General features: G+C 41.3%; 1 protein-coding gene across 3 annotated transcripts in view; it reads right to left on the bottom strand.

Annotated features, from left to right (window-relative positions):
* dus1l (dihydrouridine synthase 1-like (S. cerevisiae)) overlaps positions 1-25,523 on the bottom strand; it is a 61,378-nt gene extending 35,855 nt beyond the window's left edge. Inside the window, exons 1-8 of one of the 3 annotated variants that reach the window (XM_041217299.1) lie at positions 25,420-25,523; positions 23,045-23,293; positions 21,750-21,858; positions 19,732-19,782; positions 18,270-18,382; positions 16,483-16,565; positions 14,766-14,869; positions 6,349-6,493 (exon numbers count right to left, since the gene is read on the bottom strand). In XM_041217299.1, the coding sequence (XP_041073233.1) occupies positions 6,349-6,493; positions 14,766-14,869; positions 16,483-16,565; positions 18,270-18,382; positions 19,732-19,782; positions 21,750-21,858; positions 23,045-23,293; positions 25,420-25,509 (944 nt within the window). In that variant the 5' untranslated portion in view covers positions 25,510-25,523. Of the gene's footprint in view, positions 1-6,348; positions 6,494-14,765; positions 14,870-16,482; positions 16,566-18,269; positions 18,383-19,731; positions 19,783-21,749; positions 21,859-23,044; positions 23,294-24,093; positions 24,162-25,392 lie in introns of those variants that run through there. The other 2 variants (XM_041217301.1, XM_041217300.1) reach the window with 2 other exon arrangements.
* Positions 25,524-27,858: the final 2,335 nt, after the last annotated feature.

Below are 27,858 nucleotides of genomic sequence, written 5' to 3'. Positions count from 1 at the left end.
GTTAATTTCGTTTACTTATAACCACACTTCATCTACAGAAAAAATGCACCCCTCACTGGGCATTAGGTCACCCATCTGAAATTACCAAAAACGGTATTTTAAAAAAATTCCTACCTTACAGAGGCGATTTGATTTTTAACTTTATTACCATAGGTGCATTGAGAATGACACTTCAATTTAGGTTAATCTTACAATACATCTTAGGAAGAATCAGCTTTCTTTCTAACCACGGATATCAACTGAACGGCATCAATGACTTCAATTCACTAAGTACCATCTTACCCAGACAAAATTCAGTTGCTTTCCACTTGTAGCTCCATAAATAAGAACTACCTATGGCACTTTATCCATTGATTTTTTTTCTAAATTTGACCTGAAATTATGAAGAAGTTGGCCTAGTGTCTTAAAGTTATTGAAAAATTCAAGAGTTTCGGGAGGACATTGTCAAGGATAAGTACAACCAACACATTGCATTTATATAGTGTATTTAGCATAGTAAAATGTCCCAAGGTACTTCACAGGAACACACATGCAACTGGCACAAACACGAAAGCAAAATACTACAGATGCTGGAAATGCTCAGCACGTCAGGCAGCATCTCAGGTGAGAAACAGAGTCGATGATGACCTTTCATCAGAGCAGGGTAGTTTTATTGTTAAAGAATCCTACTTTCGGAACTCTATTACATGGTATGGTGGGAACAATGGGTCCGTATTCATTTTTATAAAAGAACCAGCTCCCCGCATGTCTTACCTGGACCCATGCACCCATTCAATCTAACAACCCAGTTATGTTGCCAATTGGAGGTCGGAACAGGCCTTAGGCTGAATTGCATTTCCAGATGCTAGTGTAGATTTGTGTTCTTAATCAGACTTGGTAAAAATGAATTTTATGGCAATACTAAGTCAGAGGCAATTGAAAACAAATTCACCACAGATTTGTCTCAAATAACACTTTCCACATAATTTCACAATGTTATTCAAACAGATGCCAAAAAATTGCAGGCTTAAACTTCATTCTGAGACAGCAGTGAAAATAGATTAATTTCAATTTGAGTATAGCTTAGATTGAGTCCATCTTTACATTAGTAAGGTACAACTGGTTGAACATAATTTAGAGAGAATGCAATTAGAACACAAGAATGGAAAGCTGCATTTCTATAGCGCCTTTAACATGTGAAAGCATCCCAAAGAGCTTCACAAGAATATATGCAGATAAAAATTGGTACAGCCAAAGAAGGAATCATTGAGAAACATGAACTCTGGTTCTCTCGCCACAGGTGTTGCCTGACTTGCTGAGTATTTCTAGTGTCTACAGTATTTTGCTTTTGTAAAGAGACATTAGAAGCCACATCACGTTATTATCACCCTCCCCAGCTTCAAAAGTCTCCTAAAACCCCACCACTTCATTACACCATAGAGAGCTCATATTCCTCCCCTCAAATATTCCTCCTTTACCATCTTTTTGCCATATTAAACACATAAAAGACGTTTCTTTTACAGGATGGGTATTAAATAAATGAAAATGCACAATACTGTGGACGTAGGAAATCTGAAATGAAGACAGAAAACAGAAAATTCTGTACTCAGCAGGTCAGGCAGCATCTGTGGAGACAGAAACAGAGCTAACATTTCAAGATGGACAACCTTTCATCAGATGTGTTGACATGTTTTGCTTTTGTACTGATGCCAACACATCAGCCTCATTTCCCCTACAACAGCATGCCAATAATCATTTGAGTGAAGGAGGTGATTACCTGTTCACTCTCTACAAAAGGAACTGGGTAGGCCCCTCCTCTTGTTGCAAATTGCTCCTGGCAGGGAGCAACTGTTGGCTGCACCTTTGGAACTTGCTCCAAAGAAGCTGTTGGAGCTTTCCAAGTTTCACTGTCATGGTCGTCTGAGGGGAAGGCTGGAGGCCTGAAATCTGCTGCTTTCTTAAGAGACAACAATATCATGCAGGTGGACCCTAACCTTTGCCGTTCCACTGGGATGTGATAGCATGGCTCCAATGATCAATGGGTTATCTGAGCTACTGGCAGATCCTGAAAGTGCTGAGCCATAGCAGGATGCATCAATATCACATTGGTCTGGAAACCATTATGTGGGTCTTCATTACTACCATTCTTCATTACTACCACAGTTATTGTCTGTGCAGGTGAAAGTACCAACAAGCCTCTGGCTGATTCTTAGCTGAGGGTCTGCAGCACATTCCAGCGAAGCTGCCAAACACTTAGTTGATTCCTGAAATGAAGACAAAGTTTTCAAGATGTTGCTGCAGATGAGAACCACATCTATCAGTTACTGCTTACTCTCATTAACTGATCTCGGAGCTTACAAATAGCCATGATGTTCCTCGAACATTCTTTTTTTCCATAAGGTCTGGGTGTCAAATTCACTAAAAAGGTAACACATCCTCAGCCATTTTCCATTTCTTTGGCTCCCTTGTGCTCTGTGAATCGCACAGTGCAACAGCAGTAGTACTCCTGCTGGCCTGTTAAAAATTAAAGGGCAGAACCACCCAGTGCTGTCACCTTTTTCTGGTAGGTTGCAGATGGTGTGGGTCTTTATCAGGCCCCTGGTTAAAAAGATGTGTGTGCCTCAATGATATTGTCTAGCACAAGCAGCCTTTCCACATCTGAATTCAGACAAAAAGAGAAAATGAGACGCAGGAGGGGAAAACTAATTGGGAGTGCAGGATAAACCCCTTGTCTTACCAGGCAGGGAATTTTAAAGCAGCTCATATCTGTCTCCTAGGTGAAAGTATCTGAGCTGTTGTCTGAAGTGAGTAGGGAATTACCAAGTTGTGACATTAGAACCATAGAAAAGGATTAAAGTGCAGGAACATAGAATTATGCTCCAGGGTCTCTGGTGTCACTTGGTTCTTATCATCCTCATTATTGCATAATCAACAAGGAAGAGATTTTATTTTCATTTGCTCTTTATCTCACCGACCTCCCGTTTATGATCCTCTGCCCCCTTCTTGCTGTGATCAATCTGCAAAGGAGGATGGTAAGAAACTGAGAATAAGTGAACATTATCTCCTTGGAGTTAAGACACAGAGGAGGATGGAAAGTTGTGTTCACGTGCTGCTTTACAGGAATGCTAGGGTGATAATGTGGGTGCTCAGACACTAACCTGGTGCTGGAAATATGCCCCCAACTTTGACATCTCTCATGGCAAGATCAGAGTTCACTGGCTTCTCCTCATTGGGCTTGAGGGATTTAAAGGTGGGCATGCCCTCTTTGGTGGCTTGCTTCTCCGGATGTCTTCTCAGAATCATAGAATGGTTACAACACAGGAGGCCATTCAGCCCATCTTGTCCATGTCAGTTCTCTGCAAGAACTCAGCTTCTCCTGCAAGAAGTTATGAATAGCAAGGAATAGCAGTTGAGAAGTATGTGCATGGGAAGCCGAATAAAGACATGTGGAGGAATCAGCTTGCTGAAGTGGAGGAAGGTACTTCAAAGCTGTGCATGTAGGTAATTACTATTAATAAGGGAACTGCTTTGAAGAATGCAAAGTGTGTTGGTGCCCAAGGACGTATTCAGTATGTTACCTGCCCTGCCTTGGTGAGAGAATTGAACCTCTTTGTCACTGTTGTGCCATTCTGAGAGTAAGTGAGTCAGCACTGAGTGCCAGTGCAATATCATTCTAGGTGGCATGAATGATATGCTAGCTGGCATGCACACCCAGGAGTCTGGGTATGCCAACTTAAACTTCTTTCATGAGGGATAGATTGTCTGAGTCAGTAAAGGGCAGTGCTCTTCTCTGGCTTGGCATGCACTGATGCCTTGGCTAGCTGCTTGGTGCAGATGTCCCTGCTATAGATACAATGGTCAATTTTATTTGGGTTGGGAATTAGGTTCAATCAAGACCCTGCATATCTCTGGAGGCCATTAATGGAGTGAGTTAAGACATAATGGCCTTGAGATGAATAATGTGAGCTTCACCCCAAAGGTGCAAGTGGCCTGGGCCCCTGAAGAAAACATGTTATTTCTATTGTCGAAGCTTTCAGATTGACTCCTTTACACAACCAGGCACGAGAAATGTGCTTGTACTGGCATTTGCCCTTTTTTATTCTTTCATGATGTACTGCCCATCCCCAGTTGCCTTTGAGAAAGTGCAGGTGAATCACCTCTTGAATAGCAGCAGCACATGTGGCGTAGGAATACCCACAGTGCTGTTACGAAGGGACTTCCAGGATTTTGGCCCAGTGACAGTGAAGGAACAGCGATAAAGTTCCAAGTCAGGATGGTGTGCGGCATGGAGGGGAACTTGCAGGGGGTGGTGTTCCCGTGCATCTGCTGCCTTTGTCCTTCTAGGTGGCAGAGGTCATAAGTTTGGAACAAGCTGAAGGAGCCTTGGTGAGTTACTGAAGTGCATCTTGTATATGGTACACAGTCACTGCACGTTGGTGTTGGACAGAGCGAATGATTAAGGTGGTGGATTGGGTGCCAATTAAGTGGGCTGCTTTATCCTCGATGGTGCAGAGCTTCTTGAGTGTTGTTGGAGCTGCATTCATCCAGGGAAGTGGAAAGTATTCCATCACACATCTGACTCGTGTATTCTACATTGTAGAGAGGCTTTGGGAAGTCAGGAGGCGAGTTACTTGCCACAAAGTTCCCAGCCTCTGACTTGCTCTTGCAGCCACAGTATTCATATGGCTAGTCCAGTTACACTTCTGCTCACTGGTAACCCCCCAGGGTGTTGACAGTGAGGGATTCAGCGATGGTACTGCTGTTGAATGTCAAGACGGATGGTTAGATTCTCTCTTGTTGGCCTGGCACTTGTGTGATGCAAATATTACTTGCCACTTATCAATCCAAGCCAGAATATTGTCCAAGTCGTGCTGCATATGGACACGGACTGCTTCAGTATCTGAGGAATCGTGAATAGAACTGAACATTGTGCAATCATCAGCAAACATCATCCGCACTTCTAACCTTCTGATGGAAAGTTAGTGAAGATTGATGAAACAGCTGAAGATGGTTGGGCCTAGGACACTACTCTGAGGAACTCCTGGGCCTGAGATGATTGACTTCCAACAACTACAACTATCTTCCTTTGTGCTAGGTATGACTCCAATCAATGGAGAGCTTTTCCCTGATTTTCATTGACTTCAGTTGCAAACTTCATGTCCTCCAGATTTTGGGATCCAATCAATATATTTTGAAATGAGATGCGTCAGTCTTGAGTCCATGGTCGCACCCCTCTCTGAATAAAAAGTTATCTTCAAACCTTACTCCAAAAATTGAGCACAATGCAGGTCGATACCTCACTGCTGCAATGAGGGGGTGCCGCATTATTGGAGGTGTCATCTTTCAGATGAGATTATTAAACACCTGTTTTACAATCATCTGCCCTTTCAGATGAACATAAAAGATTCCATGGCACTATTCAAAGAAGAGCAAGGGAGTTTTTCCAGTGGCTATGCTAACATTTATCCCTCAACCAACGTCACTAAAACTTGAGGCACTTATCTCATTGCTGTTTGCTCACTGTGTGAACTGGTTGCATTTTTTCCCTACAGTATAAACGTTACTAATTTTCAAAACATTTAGTTGGCTGCAAAGTGCTTTGAGATATCTGCGGCCACACAAGGTGCTATAAAAATACAAATTCGATTCTGGAAGAATTGAAAGATGATTGCATCAGTGATTACGAGCATGGTTTACAGTTAGTTATGGCTACATTACTCTTTCGATAGGTCACACAATCCTTCCCCAAAGCATCACCTCCATCGCCCAGTTCTGTGAGATAGCCCTTGCTAGTTTCAAGTTCAACCAATCTGATCACATCCAGGGCATCCACAGCAATAACTACTTTTTTTAAAACCCCTTCACTCACCTCCAAAGACCCTCACAAATCCATCCTTGGCGCTTCTTCCACCACGTAAATGGTGCCCTTAATGACATAATCCAATGTCATGAGGTCAATTGTCACATGTACATTGATGACACTCAGTTGCACCTTACCAGCACACTTTTGATCTTTCCACTGTCACTTTCCTGCTTGTTCAATATCCAGTCTTGGATGAGGCATTGTTTCCTCCAGCTAAATATTGGGAAGACCGAAGCTATTGCTTTGTCTACTGCAAACTCTATACCCTTGCCACCAACTCCAACCTTCCCCCTGACACCGATTTAGGCAAAATCAGATAGTCCATGATCTTGGCATCCTGGTTGACCTTGAAATGAGCTTCCAACTTCATTAATTTTCGATCAAAAAGACCAACTACAAAGTAAACAAAGCTTAGATTGTTATCTAGACTGTTTACTGTGAAATGATTAACCACAATGACAATGTCAAATAAGCCAACGCTGAAAAAAAATTGTTCATCTACTCACGTGTGATGCCAGAGTTTGAAGAGATGAGCTCTGACAAATGAAAGCGGGCAAGGATATTGGTTGACAATCTCCAAATACTCTTCTGCTATCTCCCACACAGGTGGCTTACGGCCTTCAAAAAGAGCTGGATTATGTAGATTGCCTTCTATTAGCGAAAAGAAGAAAAATAGTTTTAAAATTACATTAGTTAACTAATCGGGTCTTTTATACATACATTTTTCCCTTTCAATTTTCTTCTCCCTCTATCAATCTCTCGTGAAGTCCAGCAAGTACATAGTGCTAATGGTTGCTATTTATGCTTGAGCTTTGTCTTGACCTCACCTGACATCAACATCAGATACAAGCTTTCCTCAATTTTTTTTTAATCCTCAAGACTAATTTCCCTCCATAATCAGAGAAGTCAACTGGATGGTCATCAATCACTGCTCCTGCTGAAATCAACTATGAGTGAGGATCAATCCTGGGATCTGCTTGGTCTGTACAGGTAAGTTACTCAATGGATAAACTTCTGAATCATAAAGAGAGTCTTGGTACAGTTTTTAATTCATTCTTCAGAACCATGTCAAATTAGAGGTTGCGACATCTTAAAATACTACAAGTCGAGTATCCTTTATCTGTAAATTCTATAAACAAACACATCCAAAAACCACACTTTTTTGAATCTCATCAACGTTTAGCGCAGGAAGTCTAGTTGTTTGTCTGCGCTGTTTACCTTGCGATTGTTCTGGTGAATATGTCAAAAATAAACTTATTGCAGGTATGTTGTATTTATTATTCATTGATTCATCTTACTTTTCTAGCCATTTTATTTACTTTAGACTATAGCTAGCCTAGGCTTAGGCTATCGTAATGTAAATGTACATGCAGTACATGAAAACCAAAATTATCTGAACTCTGAAATGCAATCGGCCTCAAGGGTTTTGGATAAAAGATACTCAACTTGTAGTATAATTTCTGGTACAAGTTGACACATTTGCAGCCAGCTTACTTGTTCTGTACTTTACTTAGAACCATGTCACATGAAGTGTTTTGTTTACAAGTAAAAAGTGTGTGCAAGCTGTTACTTAACACCTAAAAAGCACAAATTATCTTTAACTATCCTGCTCAGGATGCTTCTTGAAAACAAAACATGTTTACCCTCACAATGAAAACACGGGGATGTTGCAGCCTGGGCATCAACACTACATGTATTAAAATATATAGAGGCAATTAAGGCTTCAATTTATTCTTAAGAGAGCAATGGCTTCAGGCTCACCCAAACACTGTGGCAAAGTGTCCCATACTCCACAAACTCTCTGCCTAAATTTCTCCCAATCTCTCTCACTCTTGACACTTTTGAATTGGTAACTCATTTTCACTGATTTTCCAACCAGAATGAACAGTCTTTCTCTATTCACTCGGTCAAAATTCATATAACTTAAAAGACATCACTGTTCCAATAGAAATAGTCCCAGTATCTCAGGTCTCTCCTGCTAACTATAGTATAGGCCCCAATGATTGTAGTGAGTGTCCTTTTCATCCTTAAGTCATGAAAGACACAACATAAATGCAAATTCTTTCTCACAGATGCCTCAGACTAACATAAAATAGTCACTGTACTTCTGCTGGCAGTGTCTTCCCATTAGTTTCCCTATTTTCTCTTTTCTTCCTACTTTTATTTTAACTTTACATCTGGCTGATATACTGCATTCTGTTACACAAAAAACCTCCAGCAATGTTTTTCCGATTCTTCAGATTTTCATCATCTACTCTAAAAATGGAACACATACTGTATAAAATTGATCTCCAAATGGCAAAAACTCTCCAAAGACCAGTTTTACACTCACTTCAAGCTTAAAACGGCAATGGCTAACATGGTGGTCTGATTTTAAAGTATCAAACTTAGCAGCAAGACAAATTACCTCACTTATATGTCATATGTAACATATTTCATCACTACCTCTCCAAGGCTAAATTATTCCAGTCACTAAGTTATTAATAAAAAAAATTTTCCTGCCAAAGTAGGGAAGAAATTCATCTTCTATGTTATTTATTTATTTTTCATTCACACATTGTCTAGAGTGTAATACCAAATGTCTACTCAGCTCCTGACCTCATTACAGCCTTAGTCCAAACATGGACAAAAGAGCTGAACTCCTGAAGTGAAGTGGGAGTGACTGCCCTTGACATCAAGATAGCATTTGACTAAGTGTGGCATCAAGGGGCCCCAGCAAAACTAGAGTCAATTGGGAATCAGGGGCAAAACTCTCAGCTGATTGGAGTCATATCTAGCACAAGAGAAGATGGCTGTGGTTGTTGGAAGTCAATCATCTCAGTTCCAGGACATCACTGCAGGAGCTCCTCAGGGTAGTGTCCTAGGCCCAGCCATCATCAGCTGCTTCATCAATGACCTTCCTTCCATCATAAGATCAGCAATGGGGATATTCACTGATCACCGCACAATATTCAGCATCACTCATGACTCCTCAGAAACTGAAGTGGTCCGTGCCCATATGCAGGAAGACCTTGACAACAATCAGGCATGAGCTGCTAAGTGGCAAGTAACATTTGCGCCACACAAATGCCAGGCAATGACCATCTCCCCTTGACATTCAATGGCATTACCATTGCTGAATCCCCCACTATCAACATCCTGGGGGCTACCATTAACCAGAAACTGTACTGGACCAGCTATATAAATACTGTGGCTACAGAGAAGGTCAGAGGCTGGGAATTCACTTCCAGTCTCTCCAGAGCCTGTCCACCATCTACAAAGCACAATTCAGCAGTGTGATGGAATACTCTCCACTTGCCTGGATGTGCAGGTCCAACAACACTCAAGAAGCTCGACAGCATCCAGGATAAAGCAGTCCGTTTGAATGGTAGCCCATCCACCACCTTCAACATCCAGTGACAGCAGTATGTACCATCTACAAGATGCACAGCAGCAACTCACCAAGGTTCCTTCAACAGCACCTTCCAAACCTGCGACCTCTACCACCTAGCAGGACTAGGGCAGCAGACACATGGGAACACCACCAGCTGCAAGTACCCCTCCAAGCCACACACCATCCTGACTTCGAATTATATCACTGTTCCTTCACTGTCACTGGGCCAAAATCCTGGAACTCTGTCCCCAACAGCACGGTGGGTGTACCTACACTACATGGACTGCAGCGGTTTTGGCACAAGCCCCCAGATGTTAGTAAGGAGGACTTTGCAGGGTCGACAGGGCTGAGTTTGCTGACACTGTTTCCAGTGCTTGAGTTGATGCCGGGTGGTCCGTCTGGTTTGATACAACTGAATGGCTTGCTAGGCCATTTCAGAAGGCATTTAAGAGTGGACTACATTGCTGTGGGTCCGGAGTCACATGCAGGCCAGACCAGGTAATGACGGCAGATTTCCTTCCCTAAAGGGCATTAATGAACCAGATGGGTTTTTACGACAATCGACAATGGTTTCATGGTCATCATTAGGCTTTCAGTTTCAAATTTATAGTGAATTCAAATTCCACAAGAAGGTCTCCAGAGCATTTCCCTGGGTCTCTGGATTACAGGTCCAGTGACAATACACTATGTCACCAGCACCCTTTGTAGCCTCCTTGTGTCCTCTTCACATCTTACTATCTTACCTATCTTTATGTCCTCAGCAAATGCAGCTTCCAGTCCCTTCATCCAAGTCACTTATATAAATTATAAAAAGCTGAGGCCCCAGCAATGATCCCTGTGGCACATCCATTTTTCGAAATCATCTTTGATGTGGCACCTTATCAAACGCCTTCTGGAAATCTAAATACCGTACAATCACTAATGTGCTTTAGGGAAAGAAATCTGCCATCCTTACCTGGTCTGGCCTACATGTGACTCCAGACCCACAGCGATGTGGTTGACTCTTAAAATGCCCTCTGAACAAGGGTAATTAAGGATGGGCAAAAAATGCTGGCCTAGCCACGACGCCCACATCCCATGAATAAAAAAAAGACATGCATTGGTGTATCCACAACATATGTTATTTCTTCAAAGAACTCCAATAAATTGGTTAAACATGATTTCCTTTTGACAAAACCATGTTGATTCTGCCTGATTACCCTGAATGTTTCCATGTGCCCTGCTATAATGTTTTTAATAATAGTTTCTAACATTTTCCCTATTTCAGATGTTAAGCTAACTGGCCTGTAGTTTCCTGCTTTCTGACTCCCTCCCTTCTTGAATAAAGGAGTTACATTCGTTATTTTCAAGATTTTATAAAATGGCACGGATTCCACGAATACAGAGGGAACCAGAAAAGGCACATAATGAACTGACAATTAACTTTACATTTATCAGTAACCCAATGTTACAACCAGGTAGATTTCTGAAGTTCCATTTGATTTCACTGGGGGAAGCAGCCAGCAGTACCACACCCTCCATAGCATAGCTATAACAAGAATGTTTCAAGCTGAAGTCTAATGCCAGAAATGAAAATAGATAAGAAAACACAGTATGTGTTAAATCAAATTATTAAACTAGAAAACTTTGGCCCAGACTTTTGTCCATGAGTTGAGTGGGGAGAGTCAGGAGAATTCCCAGCTCTGTGAAACTCGACTTCTAAAAATGGCTGCCCAGATGTTGGATTTTCGGTCCAGGGTCGGGCTAGATTAGAAGTCTGGGTGGGCAACCCCGGAAGCACTGAGGAGGCTGTCAGGTGCAGAGGCAGGCTGGGCAGACAGCCTTACTTGGGACTCTGGCACTGTGTCCAAAATATTTTTAAAAGAATCAAATATGAAAATTCCCTCTAGCCTTCATCCTTCATACACACTCTCCATGCCCCATCTATGCCAATCCATGTCACCTCATGGCCTGTACCAGCTCCAAAGGCCTCTCATACCCTCCATGCCAACTTATGCCCTCTGCCCACCCCCATACTAACCTATACCTGTGTACCAAACCCCTTGACCCTATAAAGCTATTATGCCTTATGCCTCTCTGCCTACTCACCATGGCTCCTCATACCATCTATGCCAATCTGTGCTCCTCTGCTCACCCCCATAGCCCTTTATAACGCCTATGCCAACAGTGCCAACTTATGCCAAGCCTTTATCCTCAACCACCATCCTTTGTTCTGACATCTACCATGCCAACTGACACAGTACCCACCATGGTAAGACCTCAGAGCCAATGCAGATGTGAGATAAAATAAATTTCTATAAACTAAAGTTCTAAGCATCTATTGCAGACTTCACTGTATTGAAAAAAACACTCATTCATAAAAACCTATTTACTACATTTACATTCCTACAACTACATAAGGCCTTATAACAACAAACATTTCATTCAAGTTCATAATCCCTTGTAACACCAAGCATTGGAATTCATAGTCCCACTTCAAAGGGTCGAGAACCACTTGTCAATCAAACTTTGAACTGGCAGACATCCTACTGTGATAATGGATGATTGTGAAATTGGTCAGGCAGCACTAATCCAGTAGTAGGAAACCTCAGGCTTATGTCAACAGAGTGAAATAGCACTCAATTTTGTAAACACATCAGGCATTTTTTTCAAAGATTTGAAGGGCAGGACTTTTAACTGCCTGACAGCTCCCTTTAACAGGTGCTCTTGACAGTTCCTCTTGAATCTTTTAACAGGTTCACTTGACAGGGTCCTCTGTAGTTTTGACAGTTCTGCTATTCCAATGAGCTTGACAATAATGGGTTAATACACTTTCTATGCAAATTTATCCCTGCTTTTAACAATTTCAATAATTTCCTCCAACTGGCACCTTAACTTCCCCCAGACGGCACCAGACCTCCCCCAAAGGTGCCCTGGGACCAGATCCAAAGGGGTGCCTTACCTCTCCAAAGGGGTACACTGGCTATCTAAATGAATCCACAAAGTTCAGACTTGTCTTACTAGATCTAATCTGCACACTTTGGGTTTCACACACCTGGGGCAGAATACGCTCAGTGGGCGAGCGTGCGCCCAATACGCCCAAGCATAAAATGACAGGCGATGACGTTGGGTGTGCATCCCGACGGCATTGCGCACTCGCTTGATATTTTGTTTGGCATGCACGCACCGGAGTCAACTGTGTGCCCGCCTATAATTAGAAGGCCTATTAAGGCTGTTAATAATCTAATTAAATTCAAATCTACGCTGCCCATCCAACCTTACAGTTGGCGGACAGGTGAAAAGGCCAAGCGGCCTTTACATTTTTTAGGAAACTTCATCCACGAGCGGGATGAGGTTTCCTAAAGCAAATAAACATTGAATAAAAACTTTATTTTGGAATTAAAAACACATCCCATCTCATGTGATAGGGTCACAGAAGGGGACATGTTATATTGAATTTTTACTGTCTGCATTAATTTATTAAACAGCGCTTCAACCTCCCTGACACTGTTCTGTGCCTCAGGGAGATTGAAGGTCTCTTTCTCGCGCATGCGTGAACTGTGTGCGAGGCCCGCTCACCCTCTCCCCTCGCCCGCAAAGGCAGGTTCAGCACTGCTGCTCGCTATCCAGGCAGGGTGGGCCTTAATTGGCCTGCTTGCGTGAAATCGCTGTGCGGAGCCGATCACGGTGGAGGTCAGCTTCCCGGCCGCCCCCGCCGAGCACCCCCGCCAAGGGCAAAATCCTGTCTCTGGTCTACTAAAATTCGACTGATGATTTAAATGGCCAGCTGCCTCCGTTTGCCATGTACACGTGAAATGCGAACCGCCCCCGCAAATAAATAGGAAGTGCCATGCTCGGGGGTGGCACATACAATTTTCAGGCAATTCCACCATTTTCGGAGAGCCTCTCTGTCGTGGAGAAAATCTAGGTGTTTCTGTCAGCTTTACATTAGCTTATATTAGAGATTCTTGAACCTTTTCCAAAAACAAATATCGAGCCAGCTGTTAACAGGATCTGGGTTGCTTTTGACAACATCTCCCTCCACTGGACACTTACTTTCAATTCATGCACACAAATAAACAGCACAGTTTAATAATGTTATTGCCAATTTTTTCTCTCTAATTGCTTAAAGCCTGTTTGTGAATTTCTGTAAATATGCAGCACAAAAAACCTTTTATACTTTTCAGCCAGTTGGCCTACTTCCTGGAACTTCCTGCCAAAACATTTTCTCTCTCTCTCCCCACTGGCTACAGTTCTTCAAGACTGTGCCTTTAGTGAAAATTATGAAATAATTTGTATGTGTATTAATGAATTAGTTAATTTTTTAAAAAGTGTGTAATTCTGCCCTATACTTATTTTCCCTATGGAATTAAATTTCAGCTAAATACTAGCTATTTTACTGGTGAGCAAATGTATATTTTAGCTTCTATTTGCTTTGCTTACTGAGGGTATCTCTGGTCAGTCAATGCCACAGCACACTGACTTATCAATGAGGAAGGATGGCAGAAGGCTTGAGTGGAGCATAAATGTCCATGGATAGGTTGGGCCAAATGGCCTGTTTCTGTGTTGTATATTCTATATAATTATGCTGTGGAGTTGTAGTCAATAGGTTTGTACTCATTATTATACATGTGGAGATTCCTTGACAGGGAAGGAGGATTCTTTTTAGAAAAGAAAGCTGTTTAAAGTACACTTTAGACATGCTGGAGGTCTGTGCCTGCTCCTTTCGTTGGGACTTAAAAAAATATGCTGTCCCCATTTGTTCTACCTTATCAACCAAGTGACACCCACAAGTTTCAGAATATGTTGTTACCCTATTCATAAAATAAATTAAATCTACATTATTTTGGTAAAAATACCTGCTTTTATTATTAGTTTGCTATTGTTTTAAAAAGTATCTCTCAATCCTCCACTAATGGCAGCTAACATTCAAGGCATTTGACTTTTCCTGGTTTTCAAATGGACTGCGCAGTGTGTGTGTGTGTGTGTGTGTGTGTGTGTTTGTGTGCAGAGGATCAGATGAGGGACTGATGTCCCTTGCAGGAGTGAGGCAAAAATCAGACTGTTGACTGACCCGAGGGTAAATCACCCAACCATTCATTTGATAGCTGAAGGATAGGTGAAGAATGGTAATAAGTGCACATTTTAAATGGTTAGTGGAGAACCCTTTTTTTTCCAATATAGAATACAGTTTTCAAATGATTCTCTTCAGTCTTCCTGGAAACTATCTTTGCTTTGTTTCCTTCTGAATATGTATCAATGTCCATGGTATTACATGTTTCCCTTTTATACAGGCTGAGTTTGGAAATACAAAATCAAGCTGCGACAGTGCAACCACTTACATGATGGTATAATTGCAACATGACAAGCTTATAGTTGCTTTCCATTATAAACATGGACTCAGCAATTTATAATGGAAAAGTTGCCAGTAAGAAATAAGATTTAATTGATGGAAAATTCAAGTTGATCCAAGATTTCGTATATATTGTAGCAAAAAGGAAAAAAAATGTAAACTAAACTTCATCAGGTTAACTAGAAACCAGCTAAAGTAAATTTGCTCTAGGGACATACCTGCACTCATTACACCTTGTACGTCTGTTTCTTGAAAGCATCGCTCTACGTCGCTCAGGTACTGGATGTTACCATTTGCAAAAACTGGGATGTTCACTTCTTTCCTGCATTGAACAGCATATTTCATTTTTTCTATGAAAATCTTTAGTTATCAAACTTGTAGCGAATTATATGTGTTGATGAATAAGACCAATTGTAGTGTCTATATTGGCCTTCATATATAAATTTTATATTAAGGTCAAAAATATTGCTGCAGTGTTGCGCTAGAAGACACTCGGTGGCAGCACAATGTGACAAAAATATATCTTTGGTGAAGGATTAAATTGACAGAATGAAATGCTTTTACTGGGAGCTTAATTTACAAATCCATTGCTCTGGTAAGAAAAATACCTTCTAATCTCCAGTTTCGCTTGAGGATAATTAATTATAAGAACAGTGACCTCTATGCTCACAGTCCAAATTCTGCTGCTACATTCTAAATGTATTAATATAGCCTTTGGCTTTTTTTAATGCACAATGTTCTTTCCCTGTTCCAAATGTCTTTATTAACATTAGAGCCTTCAGATTTTCAAAATACTGTGGATGTTGGAAATCTGAAAGAAAAGCAGAAAATGTTGGAAATACCCAGCAGATCAGATGGCATTTGTGGAAAGGGAAACAGAGTTAACATTTCAGGTCATTTTTCTTCCCACGGATGCTGCCAGACTTGCAATTATTTCAGATTTGCAAATTTTATCTTTGAATTTATAGCTCTTGCACCTGGGAATTAACTTTTTAATTTTTCTCTAAACCAGCTCCAACATATATGTCGATTTAGTATCATTTCTGTAAAAAAAGGTACAATGATAAAGGGAACAATAAGGCAAAATTGAGAAGCCACGGTGGGTTCCCAGGATCCAATGTTTGTGAATAGATTTCCAATCAGTATTTATTTGGCTTGAAACTTTAAGAGCTATACAAAGTGGTAGATGGCAGAGTGATGCTAGATGAACTTCTATGCTCCCACTGTGTCCCAAGACCATTAAGATCAAAAGAGGAAGGTGCAAAAAAATTACAGAGTACACCACGTGCTGTGGAGGTAAAGTCAACAATGCGATGGAAATTGGCAATTAAATGGCATTGACTATTGATGCAAAGAGCTCAAGTTGTTGTTTGAGTGGGATCAGACACTGATAGAATCCTACATACTGAAGATTGGTTTGTTTTACAAGATTTTATTAAATATGTGAAAGTTATGATCAGCGGTAAGACTGCTTCCTAACACAGAGATGGAGGAAGGCAAAGTGAAGGGTGTTTTGTGAATGAGAATGGGCTAGAAGAGATTATTACTGCGATTGCAGTTGACCCTGGAGCTGCTGCTCCTTCCTGAAAGTGTGATGATTTGCATGGGAAAAGTAGCAGCATTAAAAAAAAATTAAAATACATAACCATTGCCATCTAATAGCAATAGGGACCTAAAGATGATATTAGAGATGTGTGCAAAGAACTGGTCAGGACAAAATCCAAAATTCATAATCTTCCACAAGATTGAAATCATTGATCTTTTGCTCGTGTTCACACGAAGTTGAACAAAACTTGCTTTTATTTTACTTGCAGGACTTTGATAACATGACCACAGATAAGCCAAGATTCGATTCCTAAACTGTGAATTCCTTCACTCCAATTGCTGATGAGAAAACTGACACCCGTTATTCGGTATAGTGTATTGACTTCTTACCTCACAGCTTTTATGTGCTCCCAGTCAGCCACACCGGTCAGAGGCCCTTTTTGTTCCTTGGTACGACCGTGAACAGTTAACAGCTGAAACAGATTATCGCTTGCATATGTATTTTAAAACCATAACATTTGAAAAGCACCAAAATCAACAGCAGTTGTGTGGCAAGCAACATAATTATTCTTTTAACTGTGTCATATAATGAATTTGACTGAAATGAACCTGAACAAGCATTTCCTTTATTCCATGAAAGATTTTGTAGACCTGTTGGCTGTCATAGGACTCAATGCATTTGAGTATCAGTTTAGTTGAAAGAAAATGCTTCTCATCTGCCATGTCCCCATTCATATTTACAAAAGCAACAACATTCCTAAGGTGGTTTGAAATAATTCATGAGTCTGTTAATAAATCTTATTAGGTTTAAAAATTAAGGTAGATATTTGTTGCAAGTCCGTACCCGCAAGAAGCCGAGTTGAGACAATGCAAATGTAAAGTTTAGGGGCCCTTACAACCAAATGAAAAGTTCGACTTTAATCATTTTGATTTGTGCTCGATTTTAACAGTCTCAAGGGCAAGTGTGCAAAAATTTCCCTAAACCAGTTCATGCACTCCAGTGACACGGCGTTTACTCTAGGAGAAAATATCTGAAAGTAAATGTAGGTCACAGAGCTTTTGAGCTAATTTAAGTCTCCCAAATTCAAAATATCTGGACTTTGGTTATAGGCAAGAAACTAATTTTATATTTAAATAATGCCTTGTAACATTAAAACAACTCAAGTGCTCCAAAAAATGGTTTTGAAGTGCAATGGTTGTTGCAGAGGTTATTTATGTATAAAACCATTCATTAGTTAAATAGCGATTTCCAGTCTTCTCCACAGTTAACACAAATAATCAGGTATATTTGAATCAATTAACAACAGGGTAGAATCCTCAGTTTGTTTAGAATAAGGAAGTTACCAATTACGTGAAAGAACACTTTAACCTCAGATTTTTGTTTAACTCAAATGTCCAAATGTTCAAATTTTGATTTTCTTTGCAAATTGAGAAAAACTAAAAAAAAAACCCCAAATCTAGGGGCAGCATTTTCCCGTCGGCAAGCGGGGGGCGGGGCCTGCTCGCCGACCTGTAAAATGACGGGCACGTGATGTCGGGTGGGCATCCCAATGCCACCGCACATCATTTAGATTTTCAGTTCAGCGAGCACACAGCCAAGTCAGCTGCACACCCGCTGAACTATCAAAGGCCTATTAAGGCCATTTAAAACCTACTTAACTCAATTTAATGAGCTGCCGGTCCAACCTTAAGATTGGGTTCGCACCCACCCCCACACAACCCCCCCTAATTGTGGGGTGGGGGGAGAATTTCTGGCCTAAGTTACCTTTCAGTTTGATTATATTGTATTGCTAATTTATTATTAAATAACAGACAGCTCTGTATCATGCCATACTACTGCAGCACAATCAAAAGAAAGGTTAAGGATCAATAGTGCTAAAATTTATCTTGGGAAGTATTGCTTTGCAGGAATAATAAGCGTATGTTTAATTAAACATTTCATGAAGTGCATTAGCTTCTCACCCAAAGCACAGGAATTCTGACTGTATTCAATATTTATCTGAAACCGAACTTTCTGGGTAAGGGAATAGCACAATTGACTGAGTCAAGCTGACACCTTCAGAATTACAATCCAAATATGAACGATGAACGTGTGCCAGCCACTCAAAATTCACAGAATTTAAACGTCCACTACAATCAGGATTATTAGGAAACAAAATAGGAATGTCTTTATTTACCTGGCAACCCGCCTTCTCCAGCATCTTTGCATATTGCACAGTTTTACTCACTTCTGGGAAAACTCGGATTTTGCATGTGATGGGAACAGAGATTCTCTTATGTGCCTCAGAAACTGAGAAAGGAGTGTAAATTAAACATAATTAATACAGTTTTCTCGTTTGGTCCTACCTCTAATTTCATTCTTTGAGATAAGCAAGCAACTTACTCTGAAATGCTAAGTGCACCAGGGTGGCACACTCACTAGTTTCACTTCCCCTGTTCTGCTGATGATTCTGTTTTTACTCAACGCATTTCCCAAGTTCCCTGCTAAAATCAGGAACTTGTCATATGGAGATAAAATAAAGAAAGACTTGCATTTATGTAGCGCCTTGTAGGACTTCAGGATGTCCCAAAGGCTTTACAGCTAGTTAGCAGCTCTCACAAATAGCAATGTGATAATGACCAGATAATCCGCTTTTTGGAATGATGACTGAGGTTTAAATATTGGCCAGAACCCCAGGGATAACCTCCCTGCTTATCTTTGAAATATTGTAGTGGGATCTTTTACATCTACCTTAGAGAGTAGATGGAGCCTTGGTTTGACATCTCATCTGAGAGACAGCACCTCTCACAGTGCAGCACTCCCTCAGTGCACACTGGAATGTCAGCTTAGATTTTTGTGCTTAGTCTCAAGCGGGATTTGAACTCACAATCTTGTGACTCAGGGGAGACAATGCTAGCAATTGAGCCATGGCTAACACCTGTGTAGCTGTTAAACAGCCCAACCACTCTGCAAAACATTAGCAGATTAATGTGTTTTGCTACTAAGACAGCTAACATGCAATCTTTTGTTTTGTCCACATTGTTTCGGTTTCCTTGCTCCTTCCCTCTCTATACTCCTCCTTCCCATGCCATGTACGAGTTGTGCCTCCCAAGCTGGGAATTATATGGCTTAAGAACTAGACAGTGCAGTGCATATTTCTGAATTACTAGAAATAGCTGAGGCAAAATGTTGGAACTCCTTACCTAATAGCACTATGGGTGCACAGACACCACACAGATTGCAGTGGTTCAAGAACGGGGCTCACCATCGCCTTCTCAAGAGCAAATAGAGAAGATCTTGCCAGTGACAGCCACATCCCCATGAATGAATTTAAGAAAAGCATGCTGTAACTAAAAAGCTTGAATCTGTAGGCTCCATGCAAAACACAGGATGACATAATTTCACAGAGTTCTCTCCCCATAAGGACTCTTTATTCAATCGCCCTTACATTTTCTATTTACAGTATACTGCACAGAGCAGGCAAATGTATAGTAGGGAAAATCTGTGAGCATCCTCCACCCACATTAAGTATCTCTCAGAATGGGTTTCTGAACTTGAAACATATGATGTCAAATACTAAAACATACATAACTCAGCTCCAAGAGACTGAGGAGACCCTGTGCAGAATGTTTTGTTTCAATAACCAATTAAGTACTCACGCATTTTGTGTAGTAAGTCCCATTCTTCTTGTAGAAATGCTCCATAGTGCCCTGTGAAAAGATCAATCACAAGGAAGTCAAGTTTAATTATACTTAGCCTGGACATTCTCTTACAAAATAACTTCTGCTTGATTAAAATAGGGTTGCTATTTTCAAGAATGAGGTAAACTCAAAGGACAGGACTTTCAGAAGGCCCATGCAAAGGACACGGTCTTCAAATGGAGCGAGGAGCTTATTGGAAAACTGTAGGTTTTCCACTCAATAATGTAAATGGACAGCAAATCCTGACCACATAACCCGCAAATTCCCAATGTCACATTGTCTCAAAAATAATCTCCAAATATTCCCACAAATTAGACTGTAGGCGATTTAAAATGCATCATAAATCAGAATAAGATCATAGCTGATACGCTGCCCTACACTTGTCCTTTTTTGTGGATATGGGGAAGCCGATTTAGTCTACCAATATAAATAAACCCTCATAATGTCATTATTATGGAAGATATTGGGTTTCTGAAAACGCATCAAGAATAGAAAATATGAGGCTCAGTCTTTTAGTGCCACTTTTAGTCCCACAACTCAGTCAGGAGTTCAAAACCTAGAGGAGATCAATGCTGTAACTGTGTGAACTTCAGACCACTTTGTCCCACAGGCCTTATTTTTCCTTTACAAATTCTAGAATTGAGTTTTTTTTTCCTTTTGCGTGCTCTCATATGTAATAAACATTGGTTACAGGCCAACAAATTGCAAATAGCATATGAAAAGAGCTTGCATGTCCATTTAGGTATTGCTTCAAGCTAAGTGTGCATGAAAAACGGGGTGGCCATCAGATGACAATTAACATCTCAAAGCTGCCTCCTGATTTCTATCTTAAGTTATTTACATCCCATCAAAAATTCAAAATGTACTTTTGAAAAAGTTTTGCCCTTTTCTATGGCCGTCTTGCCAAACTCGAAGTAAACATTTAGTTACTTAAATCAATGGATGAGTAATTTGTAGTTCAGGACTATTTTAAGCTTACTAAAATGTTGTAATGAACACATTTAAAACTAATTTGTTTCCTTGCTTTGCAAGTTTATTTTCAAGTATAATTTCACCATAAACTGCATGACCATAATTGCACACTAGGTGGTGCTGCAATCCCAGGGCTAGATCTGGGCATATCAATTGGAAAAGAACATGATCATTATAACTTCAGTTAATTGTGGTACTGACTTATATTTGTGGAAAAATAAGACACTACTGTTAATATATTAATACAATACATGCAAGTTACTCACCCAACTCAAACTGTAAATGTTCAGCAGAGTACAAGAAATGCAGCACATTATACTAGTTTAGGACATCACAATCAAGACTAAGTTCTCAATTAATAATCAGCTCTATGCATTGTTAATCTTCAAATTCAGTGTTTATGCTGACTGACTTCAGCCATTAGGTCTTTCATATTACCAGACCAATCAATCCGTAACGTTTCAAGATTAAAATGCTCGGAATCAAGCCATAGTCATAACTTCAATCTTTGCTTCTATGTTTTCTAAAATTACCAATATGTTGAAATGTTTTAGTGCCCAATTCTCAGCTGCAATATTGAAATAGGGAAACCATCAAAGTGCAATTTTAGACTAAGTAAACTACTTCATATGAGTACTTCATGAAAAGCACATTTTATAATTAACACAGCTTTTAGTGATTAAGCTTCAACGTTTATAATGCAAAGGGAATTAATTCCAGCATGAATTTGATGGGCTGAGCGATCTCCCCGGTGACATATATGACTCTAATTCCTCACTGGAACACTTTGCTAACCTCTATAGCCATTTCCGTTCCATTAGAGTTTAACCAGTAATAAGACAAGTCCAAAGCTACTGACATTTCAATCAGCAATTTCTCATCTGCTGGGTCCAGATGTTGATGAGATGTGGTGATTCCACTGCCTGGACAGTCAGTAATTATTTGCATTATATCAGTATCAGTGTAGCTCAGCTCATGAAGAAAACAGAAAGGAACTGTGATACCTCTTTTTGCAATCATCTGTGGACAGCCCAAGTTCAGATCAATGGCATTGCAGTAATCCTGAGCCAGCAGGCAGGCTTGGACAAACACTTCTGGATCATTCGCACAGAACTGGAAGGAAAAAATGAGTCAGCAATTAGAGCACAATGAAGACAAGTAATAAGACTAGCTTAATCACTCCAAAATATACAGTGGTCAATTTGTGTTACTGTGCACGCGGGTACTGGATGCAACACATAAAACAGGGCTCCACTACAGGTGTGCATTCCTCCTGCCCAATTTTCCTCTCTCTGCTGCACCCCAGTGATCCAAATGAATCCAGTTGCAAAAGCAGGGAATTCTTCCTCCCTGAAGGTCTTCATAAGACATTTTACAAGTTTACTTGCTTGGGAGTAATTGCTGAGAATCAAAATTGCTAGCAAAGTGTCAAAAGACCTGGAAACTAGAGAACAGTAAAATTTATTGTCTGTATCAGGGGAGGAACATTATGACAAATTAGAGATCTGAGCATTCTGAAAACTATGACTTCTTAAAGGACAGAGGTAAAAATGCCACTGTTTAACCTGGAATTGTTTTTTTTAAGATATTATTGACATTGCAGACAGGGTTTAACACTGAACTTTTAAAAAGCTTTTAGCCACCAAAAGGGAGATGTAGTGTGGCACTAGATAGAAAATTGGCCTCAACGACACAACTTTTCAGGCTGGAAAGGTCACGGACAGGGCGTTTCAGGGATGAAGCAGGGATTAACATACATTCATAATAAGCAAATTCTCTGTCTGCGGATATTAAAATGAGTGGCGGGGTAAATAATGAACAATCCAACCCATTCCAAGATTTAGATGTTTTAGATAACTATACTGATAACTGATTGAAGGGGATAAAGTATAAAATAATTAGTATGTGAGCAAGAAATCAAAAGGTTTATTAAATGGATCTATAACAACTGATCTTGGGATTACAGTAAATATAATAAAAGGTAGTCCAATGCAAAGAAAACACAAGACACGAACAGGACCGGGTTACAAAATAAGGACGCAAGTAATTGTAGCATAACAAGGTCGAGAATTTTCCTGTCAGAAGTACTAGGTGCACTTTCTGGCTTTCAGTGTTGTGTTTTCTGGCACATTTTAATATGCACTTCTGGGCACTTACAAATTACGCAAATACTTTAATTCAAATCAATAAACAGAACATTACAATTTAAGGTTATTGGGAAATACAATCATCACCTAGGCTCAAACTGCTAATGAGACAGTTTGACCTATTCCTGCTACAGCTGACCCGGACACCATACCTGAACAACTAGTGGTCGATCCTCTGCGTTCACCTCATTATATAAGTTCTCCTTTCTGTAGTTTGCATCTCGCACAAACACCTGGGCGTGAAGCATGGGGGTGTAACAGAGCTGAGCACCATGACGACGACTAAGCAACCTCCATGCAAGCTCACTCTGATCCACCATTGGAGCAACCACATATCGAGCACCGTTTAGCGTGGTCCTCCAGAAATCAAACCCATGAAGCTTAGGCATCCTGGCCTTGACCTGCAAAATGGCAGAACAAAGCTTTTAAAGAAACTCTAAACTACCAATCTTAGCAGTAAAGACTACCAGACTACTGTGACAAACATTGCTCAACAAAAACTGTCTGTCCAATAACTCTATCTGAATACTGAAATTTGGCTCATGTTTCTCTAGAAATTTGACTCCTATTGTTACTATAAATTACTCCAAATCAGATACAACGCAACTAGAATAACATTGGCTTTCCTACACATAGCTCACTCAGCCCAAAACACAATGGCTCGTAACTTCTGAGCTCCCCAGCATCAATTTGGGGGGTACTCATAGATGTGCTGGGGAATCCTCTGGGAAGTTCTCAGGTAAGGGTTTGAACGACAATTGCCTAGAAGTGCACACTTCCTCTAAACAATTGCGCTGCGCCCGGAACCATCCGAAAATGCGGTTTAATTCTCAAACTTCGGATGGTTCCACCAGGGTTATACCAATAGTTACTCAGGAAAAGTTAGAAGAATTAAAACCTCTTCTAACTTCTGAATTAACTATTGCAAAGACCTAGACTGACCTCATGGGATTCCCCCACATCCTCTGACCTCTGACACCACCCCCCCAAGACCTCCTACACCTCCCCACCCCCGACACCCCCTTACCCAGCCTCCCCAACTAACCCCCCAACCTGTCACGCTCCATTTGCCCCCGACTTCTGACCAGCCCCCCACCCCCCCCCCCCCCCCCTCCCCATCTCCGACTACCCACCTCCGTCAATCCCCACCCAACTCCTCCCCAACAATCCCCACCCGGATCTATGACTTTGGCACACTTACACATTTTTTAAATTCAAGGAACTTGCTGGTCATGCAAGCATTTGCCTCACTTGAAACAAGTTCATTGGTGTGTGACATTTACAATTGAGTCCAAATATGTTTTGAATTACAGAATCATCAAGCCCACAGTATAGAGACCATCCCATTCAGTGTGCCTATGCTAGCTCTTCCATTGGAGCTATCTACCACAGTCTCAGTTTTCCCTTATCCAATTCCATTTTAAATGATGTTAGTCTTTCCTGCAATAGTGACTTATGATAAAAAAAAACTTCCCATGTTCAAATAAGTTTGTATAAAAATTCTGTTCAATCTCCTTTGGTCTTAGTGATGATACAATAATACATCATCTATGTCCCCTTATTTGTCATCTCATGAAAACCACCTAATTATCCTGTCAAAAATATTAATTTTGAATACCTTAGTTTCCCTCTTGTGCTCAGAGAAAAAATAATTTTATATTGTACAAGTATGCTTTATCTAACAGAATCAAACTGCATAACCAAGTAGCCCATGCTTTCTAACTAGTTTGGGCATAGAACTTTCTATTGTGCTCTAGTTACCTGTTAAGAATTTGTTCCCTTAAGAAATTAAACAGAGAGCCTGTTAGTACCAGCCAATCAAGAAAGTGGCTGAGAGATTTGTTATTCAGCAACCAGCTGCCTTTTTCTCCCATTTTTTCTGGTCATCTCTCCTTTTTACTATCCTTCCCTCTTCCATCTCACTCCCTCCCAGCAGTGGCACTTGGATCTTTGAGTCAGAAGATTGTGTTCAAGTCCTATTCCAGAGCCTTGAGCACAAAAGCTATGCTGACACTTCAGTGCAGTACTGAGAGAGCTGCACTGTCAGAGGTGTCATCTTTCAGGTGCGATATTAAGCCAAGGCACTGTCCGGCCTCTCAGGTGGCAACTAGAGATCACATGGCACTTTTCAAAGAGCAGCAGAGTTCTCCCAGGATTGTGACCAACATTCATCCCTCCATCAACACCACTAGAAAACAATCACTTGGTAATTGTCACATTGATGTTTGTGAGATCTTGCTGTGTACAAATTGGCTGTCACGTTTCCTGCATCATAACAGTGGCTACAGTTTTTAATCTTAAAAAAAAGTACTTAATTGGCTACAAGGCGCTTTGGGGAGTCCTCGGGCTGTGAAAGGCGCTAGATCAACGCCAGACTTTCTTTCTTCACCTCCCGCCTCCTCCTTTACATCTCGGCTTTTCCTTCCCGCGCCGCCTGGTATTACTGAGCTCCTTTCCTCCCTGCAATCCCTCCTCCTCCTCTTACTCCCTGCCCTCTTACCCCTCTCCCCGTTTCTGTCCTGCTCACCCGCTCCTGGCTCCGTGTCCGCTCCGATAATCTGACCGCCGGCCGGGTCCCTCCGCCTCTCAGCTCCGGCTGGAAACGAAAGCCTGACATCGCCTTCAGTCCGGGCTACAGCACCGCCTCTGGCCGCACAGGGAATTACCCGGGCTCACGCACCAACTCATTGCCCGTGTCACAAGGAAAGAAAATTGGGATTTTAATTCCCTCCTGAATTCTTGCGACATTTAGAGTAGAAATTCCCCGGCTTCTTTTGCACATTAAAATGCAAATAACCCAGAGGAAACAGCAAGTTATATTGACAGTATAGTTGCATTAAGTTATACGTTAGTTATATTGACAGAATAGTTGCATTAAGTTCCAGTCCTACTCCGGCCCCCTTTCACAACTCTTTCTCCGGTACATCGATGATTACTTCAGTGCTGCTTCATGCTCTCGTCGGGACCTGGAAAAATTTATTAATTTTGTTTCCAATCTCCACCCCTCCATCATTTTCACATGGTCCATCTCTGACACTTCCCTTCCCTTCCTTGACCTCTCTGTCTCAATCTCTGGTGATATCCATTACCAATATCCATTACAAACCCACCGACTCCCACAGCTACCTCGACTACAGCTCCTCACACCCCGCTTCCTGTAAGGACTCCATCCCATTCTCTCAGTTCCTTCGCCTCCATCGCATCTGTTCTGATGATGCTACCTTCAAAAACAGTTCCTCTGATGTCCTCCTTCTTCCTTAACCGAGGTTTTCCACCCACGGTCGTTGACAGGGCCCTCAACCGTGTCTGGCCCATCTCCCATGCATCCACCCTCATGCCTTCTCCTCCCTCCCAGAAACATGATAGGGTCCCCCTTGTCCTCACTTATCACCCCACCAGCCTCCGCATTCAAAGGATCATTCTCCGCCATTTCCGCCAACTCCAGCATGATGCCACCACCAAACACATCTTCCCTTCAACCCCCCCCTATCGGCATTCCGTAGGGATCGCTCCCTCCGGGACATCCTGGTCCACTCCTCCATCACCCCCTACTCCTCAACCCCCTCCTATGGCACCACCCCATGCCCACGCAAAAGATGCAACACCTGCCCCTTCACTTCTTCTCTCCTCACCGTCCAAGGGCCCAAACATTCCTTTCAAGTGAAGCAGCATTTCACTTGCATTTCCCCCAACTTAGTCTACTGCATTCGTTGCTCCCAATGTGGTCTCCTCTACATTGGAGAGACCAAACGTAAACTGGGTGACCGCTTTGCAGAACACCTGTGATCTGTCCGCAAGAATGACCCAAACCTCCCTGTCGCTTGCCATTTTAACACTCCACCCTGCTCTCTTGCCCACAGGTCTGTCCTTGGAATGCTGCATTGTTTCAGTGAAGCCCAACGCAAACTGAAGGAACAACACCTCATCTTCCGACTAGGCACTTTACAGCCTTCCGGACTGAATATTGAATTCAACAACTTTAGGTCTTGAGCTCCCTCCCCCATCCCCACCCCCTTTCTGTTTCCCCCTTCCTTTTTTTTCCAATAAATTATATAGATTTTTCTTTTCCCACCTATTTCCATTATTTCTAAATATTTTTAAATCTTTTATGCTCTCCCCACCCCCACTAGAGCTATACCTTGAGTGCCCTACCATCCATTCTTAATTAGCACATTCGTTTTGATAATATCACCAACTTTAACACCTATGTGTTCTTTTGTTCTATTGTTGGTGACATCTTTTGATGATCTGCTTCTATCACAGCTTGTTTGTCCCTACAACCACACCAACCCCCTCCACTTCTCTCTCTCTCTCTGACCGCCCCCACCCCCACCCGCCCCCCCCCCCCCCCCCCCCCCACACACACACACACACACACACACCTTAAACCAGCTTATATTTCAACTCTTTCTTGGACTCGAACTCAAGTTCTGTCGAAGGGTCATGAGGACTCGAAATGTCAACTCTTTTCTTCTCCGCCGATGCTGCCAGACCTGCTGAGTTTTTCCAGGTAATTCTGTTTTTGCATTAAGTTATATGTTAGTTATATTGACATTACCATGTTCACAAATATGGGAGGACATTAAGCTACCATCAGTGATACATTTTTCATAATTCAGAAACCAGGAAAAGAATTATAAAAGTCCTGTTCTATAGGTGCTGGGGCGCAATTTTGCAAAACAGGCTGCCCCTGATGAAGGGATAAATAGATGTAATTATATATGACCAGTTCCAGGATGTGAATTATGAAATCCATAAACAGGCTGACCTGATCCTTCATAAATTAAACTTATGAAGTATAAATAGTATTATGATTTTTTGCTGTAATATGTTTATAGTGGATTTTTGGTAAATAATTAGCAGATATGTTAACTAAATTTTTGGCTGAGTGTTTTCTTCAATTGTTGTCCCCATTTTATCTTCAACATTCATCAATGTGATAGGATATTTTATATACCCTAAACCA

The sequence above is a fragment of the Carcharodon carcharias genome, chromosome 22 (genome assembly GCF_017639515.1).
Source record: "Carcharodon carcharias isolate sCarCar2 chromosome 22, sCarCar2.pri, whole genome shotgun sequence".
Lineage (NCBI taxonomy): Eukaryota > Metazoa > Chordata > Chondrichthyes > Lamniformes > Lamnidae > Carcharodon > Carcharodon carcharias.
The sequence above is the reverse complement of the archived record's forward strand: the minus strand, read 5'-3'. Positions and strand labels throughout refer to the sequence as shown.